Source organism: Chelon labrosus (assembly GCF_963514085.1).
Source record: "Chelon labrosus genome assembly, chromosome: 19".
NCBI classification, from domain to species: domain Eukaryota; kingdom Metazoa; phylum Chordata; class Actinopteri; order Mugiliformes; family Mugilidae; genus Chelon; species Chelon labrosus.
Window position 1 is genome coordinate 11,657,367 of NC_140352.1, and position 15,000 is coordinate 11,672,366.

At 40.8% G+C, this 15,000-nt stretch overlaps 1 protein-coding gene across 2 annotated transcripts; it reads right to left on the bottom strand.

The window, feature by feature from the left end:
- Positions 1–928: 928 nt before the first annotated feature.
- Positions 929–9,626, bottom strand: mfsd13a (major facilitator superfamily domain containing 13A). Of its 2 annotated transcripts, XM_084567654.1 has the most exons (9): positions 9,347–9,626; positions 7,419–7,681; positions 7,051–7,130; positions 5,912–6,361; positions 5,689–5,809; positions 4,139–4,235; positions 3,785–3,956; positions 2,397–2,590; positions 930–2,070 (listed from the first exon to the last, which is right to left on the bottom strand). In XM_084567654.1, the coding sequence occupies exons 2-9, from the start codon at positions 7,584–7,586 to the stop codon at positions 1,826–1,828; spliced, it is 1,527 nt and encodes a 508-aa protein (XP_084423780.1). In that variant the 5' UTR covers positions 7,587–7,681; positions 9,347–9,626; the 3' UTR covers positions 930–1,825. The 2 variants fall into 2 exon arrangements, with proteins under 2 accessions (XP_084423781.1, XP_084423780.1); XM_084567655.1 differs by lacking the exons at positions 7,051–7,130; positions 9,347–9,626 and having other exon boundaries at positions 929–2,070; positions 7,419–7,631.
- Between the last annotated feature and the right edge of the window lie 5,374 nt (positions 9,627–15,000).

Sequence of the window (15,000 nt, forward strand, 5' to 3'; positions counted from 1 at the left end):
CTTACTTCCTGCTACTTCCGTTTTCGGATGTTAGGGTTTCTTCTTAGCCCGTTGGCTTGGCAGAATCAAAATAACTCTCTTGTTCGGTTTGGAGGTGTACATAGACAGATAAGGTCTTCCAAGAGCCCAAACAACACATTTTGAGGCCAACTCTACCTCTTTTTTTCATTGTCAGTGGTCTCCACATAATTTTCCTCTAGATTTTTCAAGCCTAATAAAATCCCTCTTTCTTTGAACTAATCATATAAATTGTTGAGAATCGATTGGTTAACTATTTACTAAAGCAAACTAAATTAAACTAATTTATACTTAATTACGCAGTTGTTTACGTTGATTGAGGCATGTTGAAGTGGGGTTTCCAGACAGTTATCGGGCTTAGCGTGTAGTTTGTGCAGTTTTATTAAAGGTTTGGTAGTTCAAAAAAAAAAAACTAATTGGGGTTTATGATGCATATCTGCTATTCTGCTCAAAATGTAGTTTTAAGACCTTTATCGTTTATACTTTGGTTTTATACGTTGCATGTTCTTAAATGATTGCCGAATAAATGCGTTACCCTGTAAAGAGGAAAAACTTCATGTTGCATGGAGATTGCAAGTAATGAAGGGTTAAAATAGGGAGCCAGTTCCTTATTATTGTTACTCTAGTTGTGTTTTTCTGTACATTTTTCTAAAAATAGAACCTATTGTCACTGGAACATTTGCAAAATTATCCTCAATTCAGGGAGAGGTTAGTCACAGTCCTTTTAATGACACGTGTTGTAGTAAATGTATGATGGAGATATAATCAAACTAGTTTCTTTAGCTCTTAAAATGAAGGAAGGCCTTCAGGCGTGTTACTAAACTTATCTCTTGTCCCAGTTATATAGCAATGACGAGATTCACATGCAGCAAAGTTTTGGAAACTCATGGCAGGCCTATAAAATGTCCTTTAAGTTTAAATTTTTCTAAAGTAAGGTTAGCTGAGGAAATACCAAAAAGTGCTTCATACATTTCAGAGTCGACACTTTAGAGTACATTTGTTTTCACTTCCACAAGTTCATCTGAAATAAGGCAACTCGGGTTTCACAACAGAGTTTGGTTGAATGAGGTTTATTTGTGGCAATGTCTCACATTCTTTGTAATAATCTGAAAAATTACAAAACTGTTAAGAAATTAAGATAGCAACCACACTAATTTCCATTTTCATCACTACAGTACGTAAAATATGTCACACTGTTAGAAGTACAAGAGACAAATGGCAGTTTTGTGCAAAGAAATGACCAATACCGTTATAAAATACAGCTCTCAACGTCAAAGTGGCAGGGCGTTGTGTGTCGATGTTGAGGAACAGTAAAATGTTCATCTCTGTGCAGTTTCCATGCAGGTTTTGATGGCACATTAGTATTTTCTTTATCTTGTACACCAGACAAGAATTACGCTTTACAACCGGGCCCCCCCCCCACATCTTTGGCCCACACCATGAGAAGTTGTCACCTTGGTCCGTTTACATCCAAAGGATTGATTAGTTTTACTTTTGGTCATCGGTTCAAATATAAATATAGTTTAATATTTTAATATATAAAATAAGGCAGTGTTTTTTTTTTTTTTTTTTTTTTTTTTTTAATGTTGTATCATGTTCTTCCCCGTGGGATTTGTCAGCCCGCTGTGCATTTTTCACTGTACACAAAGTCACGTGTTGTGTAGCATAGTTCATATTTGAGCACACAAGGCTGCAGAGTAAACACAGACCGTCTTCCTACTTCATTTTCTTCTAGACATTAACAAAGAGACTGTAAAACTGAGTATTTAAAAGTGTCTATGTGCAGCTTCACTCAGCTCTGTTCAGGTCATATGGCCTTGACATCGATAAGGTGGCCCTGCTGCCCCTGCCTCAAGGTCTTGATCCCTTGAAGCTTGCGGCCGTGAAGTGTGAACCGAGACCAGGCTGCCAGCTGGAGCAGGGCACAGGTGATAGGCACAAACACCAACATGTAGAAGCAGCCCAGGCGTAGAGGTGGATTCCCTGAGCTGGAGGCTACGTCGGATACCAACGCGGGGTCCTTCACAGGCTCCCTTTCAAAAATATCGTAACCTGGGGAAGAGAAATCCAAAATGAAAAATAAAGCATCCTTTAGTGTGAACTTAACACAAATCTCAACCTTGTGTAATGAAGTGATCCAGCAGAAATATGAGAATATAACGACCCCTCCCTAATGAAGCTTAGACAAAAGTTCAACAAGAAGATCTGTTCCCCACGTTCTGTTTCCCTTCCTCTACAGAGAATTCATTTCCTCAGGTTGCAAAATTGTAATACTAGGTAGCACAACTGGCACAAAATGATATTTTCCTTTCGTGACTTAATGTTTACATTTGAGAAACAGGTTTATTTGCCTCTTGGCTGAGAGTTTCTGTCTGTACCTGTGTAAACACAGAGAAGCCAGGTCCCAATGAGAGGAGCGAACGTCTGGCCAGGTTTGGTCAACAAGGCGACCATCCCGAAGAGGAGAGCAGAGGCGGCCTGTTGACGCCGGTTCACGACAAAATCCTCGTCCACCAGATCAGAAATAACCAGTTTCAGCAACTTGCAGGTTCCCTCCGTAAACACTCGGTTACTAGAACAGAGAGACACTAGTTTAACACCCTCTGACCCCAACAGCGTGAAGTGTGACAACATTAACTGTAAACACACAGCATGTTGCAGGTTGTAGGCTCTTTATGTTGGTAGTCTCAAGGGAGGGGATGGTTAGTGTGAAAAACCGCATTCTATTGTATGAAACACAGCCACATCTCCTGTGGTCGACATGTCATCCACAAATCTATCAGCTCGCCCTGAAGAGCCGAGAGAAGGAACCAGAAACTTTCACACAGTCAACAGCCACCATAACTGTGGCTGAAATGACGAATGAAGTGCTATATCAGGGCTCAGCTGCTGAGCGCTTGAGAGAGCATTCAAATGCTGCTGTTTGCTGTGGGAGTTACAGCTTTCTGGCTTTAATAGGGCGGCATAAAACCCGTGTATATTTGTCAGAGCCATACAAATTAAGTTCCAGTGTGTTGGAGTTTTGGCGCAGTGTGTGGGCTTCTTCAGAATGAGTCACTGTTATCATGAGACAAGCAGGACAGTGGAACAAACCAAATCAAACATCAAGGTTTAATCTCCAGGGCTGGAAAAATAAATAAATAAAAAAACGCAAATAACTGCAATACACTCAAATGTTACTTGGGGTTGGCTTCAAAAATGAGTCAATCTCCAAACACCTCTGTGTTAAATTGTGAAACTTTATAGCAGAAATAAACAAGTTTGGTCTCTAAAGCTAATTTCTCTTTTCATTTATATTAGTGTTTGAATTAGCACTGGCAATAAGTAACCCACACTGAGCTTCAAAACCTTTTGACGTTGCGAAGGGTTTGTCCATCTTTATATACACTGAATGCCAAATACTGACTCCAGAGGGTGAAAGCCGTGTGTGAAAGCCAGGTGCTTGTAATTTGTAACCTCACCACTAGATGCCACTAAATCCGACACACTGAAACTTTAACACAGCATTAGCATAAGATGGCGAGGAAATACGTAGCATTTTTGCTCATTAGAGGCTCCCCAGTTTGAGCCTCTGTCACCAACCGGGGGCTGTGACGGGAAAGAGTCGTTTAATGTGTCTCTGTGAATGCCGTGCGCAAAGTCATTCAGCTAATCTGTGCTTTTGTGCACCCGGCGTTGAAAATGACAAACCTTAAAAGAAACGAACAAACGAACAAACAAAAACTACAAACTGTCACACATTGGATCCCCGATGCGTGTGCCATACCTAGCAATGAAGATGCACAGCAGATAAATGTGGTCAGCGCCTGCTAGGAGCATAGCCACACTAAGTCCCAGCTTGAGCATAAAAAGCCAGCGGATAACCTGGTAAACGCCATAACGCTGGCACAGTGTCAGGAAATACAAGTTGTTCAGGTGGGGGGCAATGTAAGAGATCCCTGTGTGAGAGTAGGAGCAAAGAAAGACTATAAAACAGCAGAATAATAATCATGCAAATGGCAAAAAATTGTGCAAATGAATATAAAAACAGGAATCTATTCAGCTGCCACAACTCTTATAGTTCTGTAGTGTTTACAGTGGGATTATTTTGTCCGTCACCTCACCCGTAAATAGAGCTTACCAAGTAAAATTGAACCAGTGGAGGCAGAGATATTATCGGACAAGAGATGTTCCAGGAACAAAGGGAAGAAGTTGCTGTTGAAATGACAGTGAAACACCTACAGTGGGAACAGAAACAATAACAGAATGTACATGAAACACTAAATGTCATTACTTACTTATTCTTATTTCCTTAAACCTTTTTAAATACATACATGGTCCAATTTGTAGATTTGTTACGGAATTCAACAGAATTAAATCACAAAAGTCTCCATTAAGAAACAATAGCCCGACCCTATGTGAAGTGTTTCTGTGTTTATGCTAGGACGGCAGTATAATAATTGTATGTATTTAACTTAAACGTAAAGGCCAAAAACCCAAATTAGAGATGCAAATATAACAGCCAGCGTAAGTTAATGTAGGAAGACTAACTCTATCCTTAATCATGTCCAACTCATCAGCTGATTATATACATTCCCCACTGGACCATTCAGATTTTGCCACAACCTCGATCCTCGCTGCTGACTAAATACGTTCTCCTTTTCTGCTCAGGTCGAGTCCACTCCTCATCCCATTCTCCATCACTCACCGATACCAGTGTCTAGACCCATAGAGTTTTCTATACTAAGCACGTCTTTACATAGCCTGGTCGTTACCATCCTACGTTTCCGCCCAAAATTTGATTTCGGTCTGGCACGTTAGTCTGGCCCAATGTAATAGGAATCTGTCTCCGTAATGGGCGGATGCTTATTTTGAGGTTTAAAATCATTGGAGTTCCCTTAACCAATCAGCAACGTTTGGTAATGATGTATATTGTGCGCCGGAGTTCAGGCTCTTACGCTTACCACTTCCGCTTCCAGTTAAATAAATCAAACTTTTCCCAAAGCCAGTTGGAAGGAGAGCTACGACGTCCTTGCCATTTATAAAATTGACAAGACAAGCCTCTTGTTCTGGTTTTAATTCCGTGATGCTCTCGAGTTGAGACAACTTCGCGGATGGCTTCTTCTAGCGTCTCTTCCTCCGTCGCCATTGTTGCTATGCTGTTGAACTACAAGCTTCGCTGGACTACAAGCAACTCGGCAGGCGAGTTCCGCGTCATCACTTAACTGTTCGCTGATTGGCGCGGTTACACGCGAACCGCGGAAGTGCAATTTGGCCAGACTCCGTGCCAGACCGAAATCAAATTTTGGGCGGAAACGCAGGATGGTAACGACCAGGCTAGTCTTTACCCACTCCCTTTCAAATATGGCGGCATCACGTTTCTCCTATTAGGTACGTTATTAGATAAAAACTTCACTGTTCACTTAGAAGGCAGACTCTCCTCAGTGAATTATTTTCCATTCCTAGCTGTGCTATTAGTTAGAGACAGGGTGATGATTCAGGCTTTTCATTTTTCAAATGACAGGTATAATCACAAGATGATTCTTATAATGAAATCGTGCTATTCTAGGATTCTTCTTCCATTTTCCACTTATAATAATACTTTAATATAGGCTGCTGATAAGCATAAAATAATTTTGACCATATTTTCTGCCCCTACATTTTTCAGATGGACATTTTTAAGCTTCTTACCTGAATAAGGTTCATTGACACGAACCACATGAAGTTCTTCTGTTTGGAGAGCTGCTTGAGATACTGTCCAATAGTGACAGGTTTTTCTGGGTGGGTAAGTGGAGCATGGCCAACACTCAGCCTGGAAGAGTGCAAAAGAAAAACAGAGAGGAGTGAGAAAGAAGAGAAAAAAAAACAGTCGAACAAAGTTATTTATACTTCTCAATTTATTTAAGATTCTCACTCTTTAAGAGCCGATGCCTCGTCATGTTTTGGACGGATTTCCTTCTTGAAGCGTCGCTGTAGCACTTTAGACACTAACAAGAAGCCCAAAACGGAAAAAGCTGCCAGAGTCACGCAGAAGAGACGGAAGGAGTAAAAATCCTCTTTGTCCCAGAAAGAGTAGGACAGAAACACGGAGAAGGACCCCAAAGCGCTGAAGACGGAGCAGTGGAAGTTGAGGCGCGTGCGGTCGGGGGCCGACACGGCGAGGTCGGCCAGCAGGGCGCTGTGGTGGAGGTCCACCATGGTGAGAAAGCCGTCGTACAGACACAGGCACAGCAGGAACTGCAGGCCTGGCCGGGCCCACGCCACCCAGAAGGCCAGGAAGGACAGGGCGAAGAGGGGGCCATTTGTGGACAGGGCATTCAGGCGCTTCAGCACCACCTCTGGGGATGTGATCTGAGAGCCCGTCCTAGCGGAGGAAAAGCAAAACACATTTTAAACCGGCAAACGCAGAGTTTGTTTTGACACATGTCCAAAAAACAGATGGGTGCGTGATACTCATGCACGTACAGGATCAGCAAACACAAAGGGTACACCACCATCGAGGCAATCAAGTTAGTGGGTGCACATGCGTCAAACTTCCCAAACAGATAATGCGATCACCTTTGTCACGTCGCCGCCTTATGACAACACAGAGTCGGTTTGCGTAATCGTACAGAAATGTAAACACAGATGCCAGCCTCATGTTTGAGTCTTATTGACATTATTGCAGCGTATAAAAGATTTCAAATGGGCGTGCACGGATTCTTAAATGTCTTCAGTACCGGTTAAAAGTCTGAGCACACTTTCTCATTCAGTGGCGTTTGTTTATTTTGTGGATTTATAAAAAAATAAAGAAAAACCAGTGACTTAAAGTGTGTGTCTACATAAACACTAGTACACTGTAAAAAAGCAACGTTCTGATTTATTTTTCACTGTTATGTACACTTCATTAAAACATACAAGGGAAAGATAATAAAATTACATATGTCACTGACTTCCTGTTTAGTGGTAATTCATCTATTGGTTTACAAATGTATTTTATAAATTCAAATGTGGTACTAACATTGCCAATGCGTTTTCAGTGAGATAAAACAGAGGGAGGACGGAGAAACTTACTGTGGAGAGCTGAGGAAAGAGCGGTCACTCAGCCACCCGAAGAGAGGGTCATTAAAACTGTTCCAGATAAGGAACACCGTCTGCGGAGCGGCGGAGGAGGCGGTTAAAACAGTCGATAATGCAAAATAGAAATCAATAAATACAGGATAATGCTTCCTTATTGATATAAAGCTTCCGAGAACACGTGTAGGATGTCTGAGAAATAGTTTAGCCGACCTAAACACTTAAGTTAAGTGCTGTATATCATTACTAGAGGCTTATTTTTCTTGCAGTGACCAGACTTCTAGCAAATTATAGAAATACTCCAAGTCTGGACCGCAACTCAAAACGTATATCAGCGCGGTTACAGCGTTCTTCTCTTCACTCACCTCTCCCACCCAGAAGGAAACTTTATCAATCTTGTAGACGGACACAAACGTCTCCACGTAGTAAAGCAGGAACACATTGTGGAGGATGGAGGTGAACAGGGCCAAAGAGCCGTACAACACTGCCGTAGATAAGACGCTTTGCCAGCAGCCCCAGGCGCTCCTGCCCATTCTTCTTTCTCAGTCTCTCTGCTCCGTCTTTCCTCTGAGCCAAGCTGCAATCATCTCAGGGCCGGCCCGACCCACGGTCACCACCTCATCATAGCCTGGAAAAACACAAAGCAAGGGGAACAACTCAGGGAGATGTGACAGAAAAGTATTTTTAGCCCATAGGAAAATGTAATGTCTGACTAAACTAGAAGTTACTGGATCTTTAGGGGTTAAATCTGAGCCGCCCAATACAACATTAACATTCCTGCAACAGTTTCCCCACAGAGTAGATCAAAATAGTGCTGTTTTCATAGCAATGGTTCAGTAAGTACTCCTTAAAATGATTGTTTCTCATTTGGAGTACAAGCAAACTGCCCAGTGAGTAAAACTTTCATTGTTAACGCCAATAAAAAGCTTTTTTTCACAGCGAAAGAACAAAAGAAAAGCCATTTTTGCAGCTCTTTTTCGGCCTGATGTGTAATTTAAACCACCTGTAAATTCTCAAGGCGCAGTATCATTTCATTGGAGACAAAAGAAAGCTTGAAAGGGAAACGTAACATCTCAGTGCCGCCCACCTCCCCTCGAGTGTTACTGTCCTTTGTCACACCACCTGAGTTCCCCACTGAGAATGCAAATAATACACAATTCATCACTGCCACTGTTTCACTTCCCTCTTGAAACCTCCATGTGTATTTTCACACGCAGTGCCCACGGGGGGCGGGGGGTGGGGGAATATTTCCCTTACAAATACTAACAAGCCTCTTACTTCACACCTGACTGCCACAAGCTCAAACTTGCCCCGATCCAAAAACATCTTCCTCAGCGTGAAATAATAACTGGGTCTAAACGCCACGCGACAACTTAAAACATCTAGCTGCCACAGCTGCAAAAACCGCAGCTTCATATCGGGATCGTGGCCAAATAGCAAACTTGGGAGTGCAACAAAAAACATGTCCCATCAGATGAAGGCACTGAAGCGGGACGGCTCTCAGCTGTGGCTGTGCTGTATCTCCATCTCCAACACATATGTATCTTCCCACATCAGAAGAGCTGTTGTGTGATAGCAGGCCAGCAGGGCCAGACAACATCTGCAAACACACAATTCATGTATTTTTTTCAGTCATGGCACATTAAAAGCGGTTTCCACCTGTGGAGCGGTTTCGTGGCTGTGCTCACCTTTAAAGCCAAAACATACTGTATGCTGGTAAAAAATATATGTTAGCACCTGATCTCAGGTGGCAGCAAAACAAAAGAGATCACCTGTTGCACACATTAAAAATGTGCTCAAAGTGCAAGTGAAGCAGAGAGAGGCACATAAATACCATCAATGATTGCCAACTTCTGGGTGATAAACATATTTTAAACGTAGCTTCCTGAGATACAAACACGAATAAAGCGATAAAACCGTAAAATTAGGAGGGAAGTTACATACATCTCACACACAGCTACAAAACAGGACATTTAAATATGAAAATTAGCATTACATTAACTAGTTGTGATCACTAGCTAGCTAGCTCATGTTTAAATGTCGACTGATTATATTTCGCCTTAAAAAACTACGACGAGCACCGCCCATGTGGTGTAAAGAAGCTCATCGATAGATTGTTTTATTTAACGACTATCAATCATGTGTTGAACGTGATAATGGTTAGCATTAGCTAGCCTCAATAAACGTTAGCATTAGCTAGCTGGTTACTGTTACTAGGCTGCTCGCGCGGGGGTAAACGGTTTAACAACTAGCTTCTAGTCTTATTCGTAAAAGCAAACCATACGTTACGTACCGATTAAAAAAAAACCCAGCTGTCGCCCAGAGGGGAATAAACCGTGTTTTGACTCGGTGGGAAGCTAACTTGTTGGCTCGGCTCAGCTTTTAGACCCAGACAGACCACGTCATGACAACTACAGCCGGTCTTCTTACTCAGACCAGTGACGCTTGGATCATCTGTAAAAAGGGTTTTCCCTGCGTTGCGTTGTGTTGTGTACCAGCAGAGTGGAGCTACAGCGACCCCCAGTGGCAAACAATTAACATAGCCCCTTTAAAGACACAACACTATAAAAACACTAACATGACATAACAATAACACATTCACACATAATAACAAGTCATATATATTGCACATCACATGAAATTATTGCACTTGTTTGTGAGAAATTATTGCACATTTGCACATATGAAATTATTGTGATAGATAGATAGATAGATAGATAGATAGATAGATACTTTATTAATCCCGAGGGAAATTCAAGCATCCAGTAGCAGTAACATACATTGAACATACAATACAGAAACTATATAAAGAATAGAAAGTAACTAGAAATAAAATGTTGTATACAACTATATACTATGTTAAAAATATAAAGTGACCTGTTAAAAATATAAAGTGACCAGTAGAAGTTTTTTATTTTTTATTTTTTTAAATATATATATAAATATGAGAGCTACAAATGGGGAGGACTGTGTGCAATTAAATTAGGCTGTAAACAGATGAATGAAATGAATAAATGAATGAAAGTCAGTCACCACATGTAGCAGAGTTAGACAGACATGGCAAATATGATAGATAGATAGATAGACAACTTTATTGATCCCTTTGGAAGGTCCCCGCAGGGAAATTGACATCTCCATCGCATACAGCACTGTCAGACATACATGTACACGAACTATAGACCCGAATACCAAACACCCAGAAAAGAATAATAATAATAAATATTGTGACTGTACTGTACATACATGGTTGTTGCATAAATAGAAAAATACCAGATGCATATTGTTATTGCACTTTACTATTGCACTCATGTTGTTGCAGGTTAGTTAAAAATGTCATTCAGTCCCTTTCTTTTTTTGTCCTCCTCCCCCCAAGTGAGTGGTGGTTGAACAGTTTGATGGCACATTATAAAGTAAAGTAAGTAAGTAAAGTGCTTTATTTGTCATTACACAACGTATCAAACAACGAAATTATATGGTCGGATGGAGGGTTAGTCCTGAGCCGCTGCGGCCGCGCACGCCACCACTGTGGGCCAACTTGACCCGGCGCCTAGCACCTAGCATGTTTTGATGATGGGAGGAAACCGGAGTGCCCGGAGAAACAAACACGGGGAGAACACGCAAAATCCACACAGAAAGGCCCTGAGAATTGAAACCTCTCCACCCCAGGGATTTGAACTGAGGACCTTCTTGCTGTGAGGCACCAGTGCTACCCACTGTGCCACCGTGCTGCCTTTATGAGAATTATTGTATGAGTTATTGCACAATTCACATTATTATTTCTTTAACATTCGAGTTGTTCAGTGTGACTATGGCTCTTGCATAGAAGCCATTCCTCAGTCTGTTTGTATAGGTCAAACAGTGAGAGTCCGGGGTGGGTTGTGTCCTTAAGTAGCACCTGGGCCTTCCTCAGGCAGCAGGAGTTGTATAATTCCTGTAATCACATGGCAACAACTCAATGCATTAAGCCATCAGTCTTAAGTCTGCTCAAGTTCAAGTCTCAGTATCTAAAAGGTGATTTAAGTGGCTTTGAATGTGGCAGGTCTGAGTATTTCAGAAACCACTGGGATTGTCCCACTTAATTATCTACAGGGTTTACATATAAAGTGGACTGCGATATGTCTCTTTGCACATCCACCGGCCTCACAGTGGCAGCGCAAGTGTCTCTGGGATTAATTAGTTTAACCAGCCACACTTGAGGAGACGTGGATAAAAGACATCGCTGTAGAGGCCTTAGGAGACACCACTCTGGAGCGGCAGAAGAAGAGTGGTGCGTCTTCCTCTGAAGGCCCATTGAGGACAAAATTTAGCCCAACCCTTTTTTGCATTAATCACGTCCGACTGTCAGATGGCCTTAACAGTTTCCTGTAGCTACAGTTTTATCTCTTAAATTGACTTGAATGTAAAGTCAGCGAGAAAGCATTGCTAATAATCTGTGATTTTTAATGAAAGGGACACGTTCTTTTAATCAGCTTAGATAAGTAGAGATGAGATAAGCCTCTCACAGTATATCAGGAGTCAGAAAAAAAAAACAGTAATTACTGTGAAAACTACATGACCTTTTTACAAAATGCAGAATAATTCGCTTTGCCAAGGAAGTTTGGATATGTCTGATTCGTTAGTTTGAAGCAGAAGAAAATGTATTAATGGCCTGTGAGCAGTAAGTTAATGGATATACTCTGACTCAGATTTGTTTTTGTTTCATTTGCCTCTAGAATAAATACATACTCATACATATAAATATATGCATCTTCTTTGCAATGACACAGGGGAGGCGTTGTATTTCTCACCGTTTAATTTATAAAGTTCAACATTAAAAACATTAATAACTCCTTTGTTTTTGTCTTGAATCCCCACATCAGATGTAGCGTTCATATCTGAAGGCTCTGCGAAAATGTGGGACCCTGTGAACACTTCCTCTTGTCCCAAAATGTCCTGCTAATATTAGACTCCAGAGGAAAGGAAAACAGAATGTGTTGTTGTTGGCCAGGGGCTTTAGAAATGACCCCGTCTGTGGCGATCTGTGGCCTTTCTCGGATTATGCAGACACCAACCAGCGTGTGGCAAGTAAGATGCAGAGGAGTGTCTTGAAATATCTGTAGTGGCTCGCCATGGGTTGAGAAACAGTAAAATAAAAAGCTGTTTGTCTTCTCCAGCAGGGGTCACTGACATATCGCATGAGCATTAGATAGATAGATAGATAGATAGATAGATAGATTATTGTTTATTACACAGGCTTTACAATAGCAGTCTTAATTAAGTAAATGAATAGTGTTCAATCCAGTTTCCAGGCAATTGTAAGCAATAAAATACTATTCAAGAACTGTATCTCTAAAAGATATATATATATATTATTATTATTTTTTTAAATCATATTTGTATGTGGACTTTGTAGCTCCATGTACTTTCCAATTATTTTAGGCTTTTGTTCAGCACTGATTTAACAAGAAAAGCTTCACTGAGATGAGTTACCAGCTCCTAACAGTTTATTAATTATTATTATATAGCATACACATGTAATTATCTTCTATAATGTGTTAAATGAGGTTAAACGTAATAAAAACCCAAGATAACAAGGTTAGATGAGGAAAATAGTCAAATTAAAGGAAATATGGGAATTTGTTTCAGTGTGTGTGTCTCTGTGTGTGTCTCTGTGTGTGTGTGTTTCGGGGAAGGGGAGGTGTGTGTGTGAGTGTGTGGGTAACTGCAGCAGCAGCAGCAGCAGCGGCGGCAGAAGCAGCAGCTCCGTGTTTGGTCGCTCAGAGGACGACTCGGTGGATTTTCTTTTAGAGGATATTTTCAAGGAAACGAGCAGGTGAGTGAGTCTCCGCCGTCTCCGTGTTTCCTACGGTCCCGCGTCTCGGAGCTGCGTCTCTCCGTTTTCCCCCCACTTTTTTTCCCCACTCTCCTGTGCACGAATCCACGCTCAGGTGAAGGTGACTAAACCAGAGAGTGCGGTGCTGCTTTTCCCTCTCGGTGCTGCAGTCCAGGTCGGACAGGTGCACACATGGGTGGACGTCCTCGCGTTCATAGACTGCTTGCAAATAACGTCAAGTCAAAGCCCCACATTTATGAAAGTAATCAGGCTGATAAATTAATTAGGTCGTTGTTTTCATATCACTTCATATGTTCGTATGTGTGACCAGTCCCGGAGTCACTTACCTTTACGCATGGACTCACAAAGGTTGCTTAAAATCCCACATATGTTGCTGTCTCGTGTTTATTTCTCTATCAATAGTATATTATTATTAGTATATATATTTGAGATATATATATTTGCGTTTACTTTGGGAAGAAGTAACCCATTTTTTGATGAATAAGACAAAAGACAAGTGAATAGAGAGAAGGTAGAAACGCGGCTACAGTGCAAAGTGGTTTGTGGTGACGAGCTCATTAAACTTGGACAGAAATCCTGTCACTAATTCATCAAATGAGCTTTGTATCACTGTTAACAATTTAAAATCTGCACCAAGTGACTTTAGTCATGATTATTTAATTCATTTATGAATGCTTTTTAGGTCATTTGTAAACAGTTGGTTATTTTATGTTTCTCCTGGGTTGCAGTTTGAATTTATATACATTTAAAAAGCCCAGTCTAAAGCAATCTGCATGTTTTATGACTTGATCGTGTGTGTGATATGGTTGATAATGAGCTTAAGTCCGTATTTTATAGTCCAAATGTGTGAAAACGTACAATATTTCCCTATAAAATACACAGCAATAGTGGTGTAAAGTACTGAAATACTCAAGTAAACTATAAACAAAGCCTCTACTTTAGTAAAGGCCTTAAAGTTTTGCCTCCATCACTGGGAGGAGGAGTCGTCAATAAACCTTCCAATTAGGATGTCATATACATACTAATGTGACTTTAATACATGGTTCTGAGTGTTCAGTCAAGTGTGCAGCTGTAAATATTTCCCACTGTGAATCAAAGTGACTGTTAAAAAGCCTTCATGTGGCCGCCCCTTTCATAACACGCTCATATAAAGCATTTAAAGATGAAGCAGCGCCAGCGTCTGAAGCATCTCTTCTCCCCAGTCTCTCTTAGAGGATCACGATGTTTAATAATGAATTTTTATAAATCTTTTTATAATTAGTTTTTCCCTTAAATTCAATCCGCAGTTCAATTTACATTTGAAAACAAGGGATAAATAAAAATTATATGCTGTGAGAGCCAAGCCATGGCATTTCATTAGGTACACTAGTGAAAACAAATGCCTTCTAATATAACGGTTCTTCTCTAAATCTCTCCTCACGACGGTTATACTGTTCGTTTTATGTTGAAACAACGTTGAGAAAGGTGGTAATTCAACTGTGATAATTTTAGAGGACGTGCTTTGTAGTGCTGTTAAACTGGATTGAACTAACACACAAAGGTGTTTCTTTTCCTTTGTGTAGCCCACTGGCTAAAATGGGGCTGTCAATACAATTCAATAACACTACAAACCACGGACTGCAAAATAAAAACACAGTTGAATCAACAGCTCTTTCAGTTATTTTAAATAAATGCTGAAATCTATAACCTTCACGAAGATAAGATTTACTGCAGGACTGTTATATTAGCGTGCATTCATTTTCACCTTTGTTCCTAATGAACTGGCATGTGAGTGCACTCTGTACGCCGTGTCCTTCATTAGGAGGTGTTCTCACGTTGATGGCGGTTGGAAAAAAAGTAGATTTTAGAGATCTGCCGTCCTTCTGATCTGAAAAAAAGCCTTTATCCCACATTTAATATGAGTATTATGAAGCGAAGGACAAAGTTAATTTCCAAACGTGGCAGATTTCATCTAGGGTTCAGAACATTTCATCAAAAGGATGACAGCCCTGAAGTAGAAATGTTTTTTTGTTTGTTTTTTAAGTGCCTCATCTTATGATTCAATTTCGAGAAAGATTATGTAGTAATTTTAAAAGCAGCGGCGGAGAGCAGAAGAAAAGCCTTTTTTGAATCGG